General features: G+C 42.9%; 1 protein-coding gene across 1 annotated transcript; it reads right to left on the bottom strand.

Moving 5' to 3' along the window:
• Positions 1–38: 38 nt before the first annotated feature.
• Positions 39–1115, bottom strand: LOC136498541 (pectinesterase inhibitor 28-like). The gene has a single exon (XM_066494446.1). The coding sequence runs from the start codon at positions 1038–1040 to the stop codon at positions 402–404; it is 639 nt and encodes a 212-aa protein (XP_066350543.1). The 5' UTR covers positions 1041–1115; the 3' UTR covers positions 39–401.
• Between the last annotated feature and the right edge of the window lie 9945 nt (positions 1116–11060).

Raw genomic sequence — 11060 nt, 5'->3', positions numbered from 1 at the left:
GAGACAAATTGTGCCAATGCCCGTCCGCAAACAACAGTCCGTGAGCAACCTTTTTCATTCCGCGGACAGCTATTCATGTCGTATTCGTGTCGGCACTGCATTGCACGAGCACGACTCACGACATGCATGCTTGATCAATGATCATTGGTCCATTTCACTACGTACTCTTAGGCCAGTTTCAGTGGGGTTTCATCTCCCAGTTTTCAACACATCTATATTATGAAAATAGTGCAGAAGAGTTTTATCCCCATGAAACTCTCTCTACTCTCATGAAACTTTTATCTTCTCTCTTCATTAAGACAGTGTCATATCAGCATATTTAATGCACATGAAACTCTATGAAATCCCTATTGAGACTGGCCTTATGCATGAACATCGACACTAACCGACTGACAATTACATTACTGGGGCTCCTGATTTTGCAGCAGGGAGATGATGTCGAGGGTGATGGTGCAGAGGCGGCGCAGCGCCTCCTCCCTCTTGGCCAGCTCCGGCGGGTACGGCCTGCTCGCCCGCTGCTTCTGCTGGCGGCGCCGGAACAGCGTCCGGCACACGGCAGGGTACTCGTCGGCGGCGCTGACGTGCACGAAGGCGTAGTCGTAGGCCTGCTCGGCGAGGGACGCCCGCGCCTGCAGGAGCGCGTCGCGCGCGGCGGCGTACTTGCCGGCGCAGGTGCGGAGCAGCTCACGGTCCGCCTCGGGCGTGGCCGCGGCGTCGCTGGCGTTGCCGAGGAAGGCCGCGGTGCCGGAGGCGTTGGCGGCCGCGGCGGAGACGGCGATGGCGCAGAGGCCCGGGACGTCGGCCGTGGAGCTGGACGGGTCCGCGGCGAGCGCGGCGATACAGACGTCGTAGAAGCTCGTGGAGTTGCACGTCCGCTGCACCAGCGCGGGCTGGCGATGCTGCTTGGTGTTCTGCTGTTGCTCATCAGCTGGCTGCGCGAGGGCGGTGATGAAGGAGGAGGAGTCGGGGAGGTGGAAGAGCATGTTTAGCTGGATGATGAGCAGCAAGAGAAGCAAAGGTGATGCTCTGGTCGCTGCCATTGCCGGCGCCGCCGTATCCCCTAGCTGCTCCGGTGCTCCGGCCCCTTGACGATGGAGACGGACGGCTGAGGAAGAGGAGAAGATATAGCATGGCTGTGCGGTTGTGCCGCCCGGTGTGCGAGATGGCTCCATGGATATGGACAAGATTGCGCAAAGCTGCTGGCTGCTGTATTTGGTTGTCGCCTTGCTTCACGTGCAACTGAGGTCCCGCTTCAAAAGAAGAACAAAAAAAAATATCTACGCTCGACGGGCGTCCCCTCACGGCCCACACAGCCACACTGGGTTCTCGACAGCTCTGCTCCCGAATATTTCAGCCATTCTGCACCGTCAGCTTCCGCTACACTCAAACTTTTGGAACTGTCTTGTACTCTCGTTACGAATAGTATCAGTTTGTGCTACAATGCTCTGTTCGTGTTCAAGTAAAATTCACTTGCCTTGGGATTACAGTTCAGTTACAGTTACAGGCACACTAGGCTCAAGTTATGTTTCTGTTTAAAAATGTTTCCCTCAACAATCTCAACCTACAGAAAAACAGCAGTATATATATATATAAAAAAAACTCGATCCGTGGGGTAAGACAGCCCGGCATTGTGCTTAAGAAGAAACCTTCTCATGTAGGTTGAGAAAACCCCCGAACCTCTGTCCTCACCCATACACAGCAGCACCGTAACTCCCGTGAGACTGGGCTGGCCTTAGACCTGTGCTTTGGCGTAGGGCAGACGAGGAAATTTTTTTCAATGTCCAGATAAATTGCGCCTCCTCCGACCAACAAATTTGCTCCCGAGAGAGTTCAAACTCTGACCGGCAGGATGCAAAACGCTCAGCCAGACCAATTGGTCTAGCGTTCGCTTACAGAAAAACAGCAGTATAACCCAGGAAAATTCTGGTAACACTCAGATTCAGGGGCAACACAAAAACCCAAACAAATTAACCATCGCTAGTCATAGTAAAGGCGATGAGAAATAAAGACAAGTTGAAGATGATCGACCCATGACGAAGTTCTCAGGATAGCCAATGTTGCAAGGAGATCCAGCCAGCATATGCTGGCTGTTAGACCGTTGGACACCCCTCCTCAGTCCTCGTTAATTAGCATTGCCTCCTTTCACTTGCTAGCTGCACCTCTCCTCTGAGCCCTCCACGGAAGTCCTTGATTCCCGATGACGCAGCTACAAGTAGAGAGCATAATCATCCGATCTTGCACTACTACACTAAAGAGTCGTAGGAGCAGCTCAAATGGGTTTACAGGGACTGTTTGGTCAACCGCCCCTACTATCGTGTTGCTATAAATCGTAGATTTATAGGGACGGTTGGACAGCCGCTCCTACAAATTCGTTTTCCAAAAATTCATATATCTAGGAAAAAAGTAAGATTTTTTTAATCCAGAGAGGCCCTCATCGGTCAGCCACCCCCACTCCGTCGAAGCCGCAAGTCACGGCATTTTTCGCGTGAAAATCGCGTGCTTCCCGACTCGAATCCGTGACCTACCCCTCGCACCTACCCTCCTCTACCACTACACCTCACACTCACTTGTATCTATATTGGATTTTGGTTTCCCACGTATTATTCTAAACTGATTTTAAATTGATTGTTTGAGGTCATAAACGAATTCAAATAAAAAAGTTATCAACTACAAAGTTTCATAACTTTTCGAGATCTACAACTTTCATTTTAGTAGTTTCTCCATCCGAGGTCATTTATAAAATTTGAATTTTAAATTTGAAAAATCAAACATAGTTTTTCTTGACAAGATGATTTCAAATAAAAAAGTTGTAAGTTTCATAACTTTTCGAGATCTGCAACTTACGTTTTTTTTCTGTTTGTCCATCTGAGGTTGTTTAAAAATTCAAATTTTAATTTTTTGGAAATTCAAACGTAGTTTTCCTTGACAAGATGATTTCAAATCAAAAAATTGTCAATTATAAAGTTTCATAACTTTTTGGAATCTACATCTTTGTTTTTTTGTTGTTTCTCCATCCGAGGTCATTTGAAAAATTCGAATTTCAAATTTGAGAAATTTAAACATAGTTTTTCTTGACAAAATGAAATCAAATAAAAAGTTGTTAACTATAAGGTTCCATAACTTTCAGAGATCTACAACTTTATTTTGGTCATTTAATCATCCGACACAGTGGTAGTAACATTGTTTACAAATTTTATATAGATATGTAAAATTTGTAAACAATGTTACTACCACTATATTGGATGAAGAAATAACCAAAATAAAAGTTGTAGATCTTGATGAATTCTACAACCATTATGTTTATGTCTTTTTCAGCTGAAATCATTTAATGTTTCAAAATGGCGTTTGAAGTTGCTATTTTTTTTAAAATTCAAAATTCAAATGGATAAAACACAGTCTTTTGAAAAGATGGACAAAATAATAGTTGTAAGAACACAATAAATTGATAGAGCATGATTTTAGAATTTTTTTGAAAAAAAAAATCATCAAATTTGAAGTTAATATGAGGGAGAAAGACTAGTTACAAATTTTAGCCAGAGATTAAAAAGAGAAATCAGAGTTCTTCAATAATTTCAAATATTAATTTCAAGCAGAATTTTGAAGCAGTAAATGATTTCAAATGAAATAGTTGTAAACAACAAAGTTTCATAACTTTTTAAGATCTACAACTTTTTTTTTGTCATTTCTTCATTCGAGGTCGTTTGGAAAAAAATTCTAGTTTAGTGTTTAATTTTTACTATTCGACGTCTATTTGCCCTACAAATCTGATTTGTAGGGACGGCTGGATATAGATCCGCCCCTACAAATCGAGCCATTTGTAGGAGCGGCTGATAACACCAGCAGCCCCTAGAAATAAATTTATAGGAACGGCTTATTTATATATCATTTGTAGGAACGGCTCAATATAGAGTCGTTCCTTGAAAAAAAAAGGACGTTACTATAAATCTTTTTTTTTAAGTAGTGTTGTCCAACAATAGAGGTCACCACCCTCGACATCGATTCTGGTGGCATAGGATCTTGTTTGATGAGGGTAGCTTACCAACGCTTGATTCAGTAGCTCAACATGTCGCGGTCCAACTCGCTCATCCTCGGTTTTACACAGGCATGGACTGGCGATGTCCGACGGGAACCAGAGTCATGTCTCTAGGCTCAGCTCAACGGCACAGGCGCAGACTGCGGTTCTTGGACAACGGAGGCGGCGGCCATGGCTCACGATGAGCAGGGAAGAAAAAGAAACTATTATGAGGCCTATGCTATATGGCGGAGATGCTACTCCATTGAGGGGAGAAAAGGTACAGTGTTTTTGGTGGCCACGGAAAAGGGATTACTTGGGGTAAGTTGGAGCAAGAAAATAGCCCTATCACCCCTAATATTGTAGTTTTATAGGGACGAGGAGTCTAAGGTCATTGCAACCGCCGCTAGCTAGCTCTAGGAGTTGGTCTTAAAATATCTACAGAAAGCTTATCTGTCCCCAGTTGGGCCTATCATATTCATTTGGATAAGCTTGAACAGTCATGAAAATATACTTGAGTAAGAAAACTTATATACTAGTTACAGCCTGTTCGTTTGGCTATGGCTTATCGTAAACGATCGTAAATTTTCAGCCGGAACAGTATTTTTCTCTCACACAAACCAGCCAGCAGTACTTCTTCACGAACCAGCAACGATACGAACCAGCCAACCGAACAGGCTGATAGGACAAATGAACTAACAAGACAAACACAATTTTTTTGCACTTAATTAGCATGTGCCCTATGTACATCACTGTTGTTGGATGTACATGTGATGCGTGCAAAATAGGAGAGAGACACAATATATCTCTTGATGTGCACATTCCTATGTGCGTCTAATAGTGGTGTGCACGGGGCACATGCCCTTAATGGAAAATTTAACTTTACCCTAATAACCAGATGTTAAACCATTTGAATCAAAAGCGTATGGAAATATAGTATTTCTATGCGCGCCCAAGCTGGATGAGAATGTTGAGGTATTTGATGACAACCTGCAGGGCACTAAGGTCTTGCATATGGAAGAATAGCAGCAATCGAAGTGATGGTCCAAAGCAAACGACCAATTGACACAATGGACACATATATGCGTTGCTAAAAGGGGTTCCCTTTGTAGTGTCATGATAAACAACATCAGATAATGGTGAAGAATAACATGAGCTCTTAGTAGCTCAACCAAGCTAAGGGAGCTTTTCATTTAGTGATAGAAGCAAGCAACCATTGACCGGTGTTAGGAAGTGGTGTGGCAGTTCTGTTCAAAACAGAGATAAGACTTTTAGCTTACAAGTAATTGTGAAGATTTTGTAGAATTCAAGTATGCATATATGTGGATTAGGAGGTGAGTGCACAGAAATAAAATTTCTTAGTGAAGGTGCATTTAGTATGAAAGGAGAGGTGTTGATGTTAGAAATGTACTAGTGCTACTCTCTCATAATTAGTGGAAATGCAACCTGCATCTGAATCCAGCACAATCTTTTCATACAGAGCTTGGGTTGTGACTCACAAGGGTGTCACAAATGCAATTATATTTAGACATAAACCACGACCAAACAAACTATCTAATTAAGAATTCTAACAAATCCAAGTTTATCTGAAGTTCTTGCATGCATGCATGATGCTTAGATCATTTTTGTTTATTATATTTTGAGAACGATGAAGATGCAAATGCAAATACCTGAAGGAATCTACATGCCCTAAGTGAAGAGATGCCTATGCTTTTTCTTACTCCCTAAATATCTAGATGCCCCTTCATTCTAAACATTCACTACTATAGAACCTATTTTTAGAGGTGGTCAAAACCTATTTCTAGAGGCGGCTGGAAAAACTGATTCTAGGCATGTGTCTTCGGTGCAAGGACCATGACACCTACGAGGAGGGATGAATTTAGTCACTTAAAAACTAAGGCCCAAAAGCCAGACCTACAAAAACCTACACAAATTTTATCTAGATGTGCACTAGGTTTTTCTAAGTGTTGCTATGTTTAAGGCAAAAAGAGCTTTGCACCCATTGGTTCTAATCCTAGGAACTAACTTAGCAAACTAGACTAGAAAATTAAAGCACACACGAAGTAAAAACAATAGGTAAAATTGTAGAAACGTAAATTGAGTTAGAGAATGCATACTACCGCATGAATATATTTTCCCCGAGGTATTAGAAATATCACGCTTTCCACTAGTCCTTGTTGCAGCACGTCACCAGTATGCCCTCGCAACAACCAAGCTCTACAGTCAGGTAACTACGCGTATAGCTCACGGGCCTTGCCCACGCACAAATGGATCTTTGTAAGCCTCTCCAAATTCCTAGGGTCTTGTGGACTCTACTTCTCCTTTAGGACCCAAACCTTTTTGGTGATCTTAATGGTTCAAATAATTTCCTTTAGCACCCAAATTAGCTTGGTCCACTTCCTATTGTCTTGCTTGTTGACCTTGTGAACCCCCAGGGGGTTGAACCCAAGTTTGCCTGTCACGGTCGCCTTGTTCACTTGGCCTCTGAGCAAACATTGTATGTGCCCTGATGGTGATGGATGAACCTCTATTCCCCGAATCAAAAACAAAAAAGTTACGTGTGAACTGAGAAGACATGGACCACTCCAACTCCACTTATCAAACCAAAACACAGCTACTATATAAGACATGGCGCTGACCACCACGGAATTCGAACTTTACTAGGCACAACCAGGAAGGCCCTTGACCTGACCATCAACCACGAATCAAAATCAACTACAATAATATCCTACATCTGTTTACATCCACATCATTCCTCATCACTTCCACCTCTTAAACACACTCCTCTCAAGGGCATATGGAGACGATGGCCTAGCTCTTTGTCGTGGGGCACATATGATCTAGTGGTTGCTGATGGAGCACGCGACAAACAACGGTGACATTTGTTGCTCACCGGCGATGTTTGTCGGAGCTAAGGAAGACGAGCTCGAACTGATGAACACGAACACACACAAACACAAAGGAATTTGGTGTCGCAACAACACAATGTTCTTGACTATTGATTGGAATATATACAAGCAATGCGTGGTTTGTAACCATGATGATAGGTGTCGTGCACGCCATAATCTCTGACTTGATCTTGCCATCCCACAACTAAGAAAAGAGCACACATGACAGCTTCCACGACTCAACGGGAAATGATAAGGATGAACGACACCGCGTCGCAGATAGAGTGCGAGTCTCGTGTTTACTAGGACACACTTTATTGGCCAAGAATTAAACATAAATTGACTGAATAAAACTGAATTAACCAACAAATGTCCAACATTAGATGGGTTATTCCTATCTTGCTATACTACATTAGTTCTTGCCTTCTTGATATTCTATCTAGATTGTATCAATAATAACTCCTATTGTTGTGATTTGGAGTCTAGGATGACCTTAATACACAGATATGCAAAAAATCTAGATTGTTCAAAGTTTTGTGTAAGAATGAGTACTATATGAAATTTTGGAGGTCATTGCGATTTATGCCCTAGAGTAAGTGCTAAAGCAGCCCTCTGACTAGCCTAAGCTCCAATCCTAACATTTTAATAATTGCCTAATCTTTCGTTAACCACATATGGTGTCTAGAGTGCAAAAGAATGAGCCTAAACTTAACTATTGTTAGTTTTAGCTAACAAAATTAAGAGTGCGAAGGAGAGAAGAGTGGGAAGCAAGCGGGTGGTCAGCCAGCCAAAAGTCCCTCTCCCCTTTTATAGGGTAGGTGGGAGAGGAGGTTCTCTTTATGCCCCCGGTGGGGTTCATATTTACAAAAAACGGCACTACAGGCTATAATTGGATCCTAGTGGGGATTTGTATTTACAAAAATGCCACTAAAGGCTACAAATGGCCCCAAAATATTATCTTATGAAATGGGGTGCCCAACATACAATACACCCTCAACAGTAACCCCTTAGCTATTTAATTTTAATCGAAAGTACAAGACCCAATAGCTAAATATAGTAAAATGTGGCCCAATTATAACTCAGATTAGGTACATAACTTTCATTTATACATAGATAGTCTAGGGCTGCTTTGTCTCTAGCTAGTCTTTGACTTGTCTTCAGTTGGTCTTTGATGCAACCTTTGCTCATGCCTCCATGACCGGGTCCTTGGCGGCTTGCTTGCTCCTCGTGAATTAGCCTTCACCAAAGACATTGGTATAGTTGATGTAGGCGAAGCAGCTGACGTGGACGAAATAGTTGTAGATGATCATGACATGTCTTCAAGCCTTCATTCACAGGTGGTAGGCAAAGCTTTTGTCTTCGAGCAGATTGCTTGTCCAATGCGCTCCGCGCCAACCCCTCTTGGTCGGCACTTGTAAGAAATTCTTTCGAAGATGGCGATGACGATCGCTTCACTCTAAAATATTAGCGAAAGTGAAGTTGTCAAAGATGTCGATGTCGACTGCTCCGCCCCGAAATGTTGCTGAAAGTGTTGTTGATGACATTGACATCATTGGCGAAACCCTGTCCCGCTTGCCGAAATGTTTATTGAGGGCGTAGTCATGGATGTCGAAGTTGGTGGTGTACGTAGCCCCTTGCCAACACATTTGCGGAGCCGTTGTTGATGACACTGAAGTCGTTGTTGAATCCCCTCATCAAAAAGTGGGTGAAGGTGCTGTTACTGGTTGCCGAAGCCAATGGACAAACCAGCTCATTGATATGTTTGCAAAGGTGTTGGTGGTGACACTGAAGTCGATGGCGAGGGCCTCGAAAAGTGAGTTGCAAGACTTTGAACAGTGATTCGCTACACTTTTATAGCGAAGTGGGGAACAAAAATGAGAGCCGGTGATAGAATTCTTGGAGGGAGTGCTCTGATGAGATCTAGTGCTTTAGTGCTAGCATGACCATTTTGGAGTCTTATCTTTTCTTTTTTGTTTGGGCAAAATGTGCAAAACGTGACTAAAAGAAACCCTCAGCCTTTTGAGATTGCTTTAGTGTCAGCCCCGTTCATTTTCAGGCAAGGGGACATGGGATCACGAAATGTGACCTTGGACGCTTTTAGATTAGTTTGGTGCAAACCCCTGTACCTTTTGAGGCGAGGAGGTGAGGGGTCACCCTCAACGCTTTTGGATTAGTTTGGCACCCCCATACCTTTTGAGGCGAAGAGGCAAAGGGTCGCGAAATGAGCCCCTCAATGTTTTTAGATTAATTTGGCGCCAACCCTTGTACCTCTTAAGGTGAGGAGGAGAAGGGTCACAAAATGAAACCCTGCATTTTTAGATTAATTTGGCTTACCTTTTGAGTCGAGGAGGAGTCGCGAAATGAGCCCCTCGGCATTTTTGGATTAATTTGGCGCTAAATCCCGTACCTTTTGAGGCGAGGAGGCGAAGGGTCATGAAATAAGCCCCTCGGCATTTTTAGATTAATTTGGTGCTAACCCCGTACCTATTGAGGCGAGGAGGTGAAGGGTCACAAAATGAGCTCCTCAACGTTTTAGATTAATTTGGTGCCATCCCCCATACCTTTTGAGGCGAGGAGGCGAAGGGTCGCAAAATGGGCCCCTCAGCATTTTTAGATTAATTTGGCGCCAACCCTTGGTCAATGTTGCAACGGCGAAGCCCCTCGCCGGGGTGTTGGCGAAAGCTTACATGATGAGACTAGTGCTGATTGCAAAATGATTTAGAAAAAAGTTTGCAAAATGTTGATGCACATTTTGCTTGTGTTGTACATTTAGTCTTCAAGTCGTCCGAGATTTCGAACGTTTAGGTCTCCGGAGAATCTGAAAGGATCAAGCTATAGTATTTGGTACGCTGGTTTTTAATCTTCATAATCTTGGGAACCCTGGCATTCTTAAGCACTTCGAGACTTCGGACTACTGAAGATTCATCTCCACAAGTGAATTCACAAAATTGCAAAAAGTTTCAGAATTCTTCCTTGGTTGCCTCCAGTAATTATACCACGAATGCTCGCAAAGCGAAACCATGCTACACCATCTATTCGGTAGCGTTGCCATTTCCGACTGCCTCATTTTTATTGGGAGCCAGCACGCACTGACGTTTATCTTCTTTCCAGTATATATATAAACGAAACATCCTAAGTTTGCATTTGTTATACGATCATATTTACATTATTTAAATATCAAAATAAAACACTCAGTTTTCGCTGGTGCACCGAAGGCAGTACTTTTGCAGGTCGTTTCCCCTTTTTTTTTAAGTACTGTTCATCCTTCTTACGATGCCAAACATTTTTTCTTCAAGTGCCATGTCATTATGATCTCGCTTTAGCTTTTGCATCCCCGAATCAGAATGCAAAGCCTTTAGCTTTTTGCATGAAATAAGTCACCAAGGCGACCGAAATGCTAACAACGAATAAATAATTTAGTTGCTCAATCAAAGATCACCCCGAGCAGCTTTCACTTAGCCTAAGCGGCTGGTCCAGAATAAATATATCTTTCATTCTATATAATTGCCAAAGACGACAACCTTTTCAACCGGTGATTCACAATCATCTTTCTACGACAGAAATTTCCAGGCATGATTCTTTCGCTCACCAGTCATCACTCCTCACCGTTAACTGCATAATATACAATTTATTTATCTTCGTCCGCTGACAAATTTACAATCGCTGCAGATAAACAAAACTGTTATCTTTCCATGCACATACTTGCTTTACATCTCTGCAGACGCTGCTCGAGCAAGTGAAAAGCAAATAGAGTGTTTCGGCTCTTGATCGTTCTGTTTGGGGACCCTTTATTACCATTATGCTTCGGTTGAGTAATTTTTGGAAACCTAAAGTTACTGAGTTCTTTTGATATCATTGTGTACATAGAGGTCGAAAAGGATGCATGTGGCAATGTGCGGCTACTGACTAGTTGATCTCATTGGATATGTTTTGGCCGATGTCATGGGGCCTTACGGTGCTAAGGCGCCCTTTCGGCTCATTCGGTGAATGGATGTTTTGGATGAATGTCGTGACACATATGATGGATGAATTTGCACATAAAAAGAATGGGAAAATATTTTTATTTAGCTTTGTCCTCGCGTATCTTGGAGTGTTGAAGTCCTGGGCCCTAAGGCTTTTCATTTAGTTTCGCACTCGTGTATTTTTGAAGGCTCGAAGTC

The sequence above is a fragment of the Miscanthus floridulus genome, chromosome 12 (genome assembly GCF_019320115.1).
Source record: "Miscanthus floridulus cultivar M001 chromosome 12, ASM1932011v1, whole genome shotgun sequence".
Taxonomy (NCBI): Eukaryota; Viridiplantae; Streptophyta; class Magnoliopsida; order Poales; family Poaceae; genus Miscanthus; species Miscanthus floridulus.
Note: the sequence above shows the minus strand (reverse complement) of the source record. Positions and strands in the feature narration are given on the sequence as shown.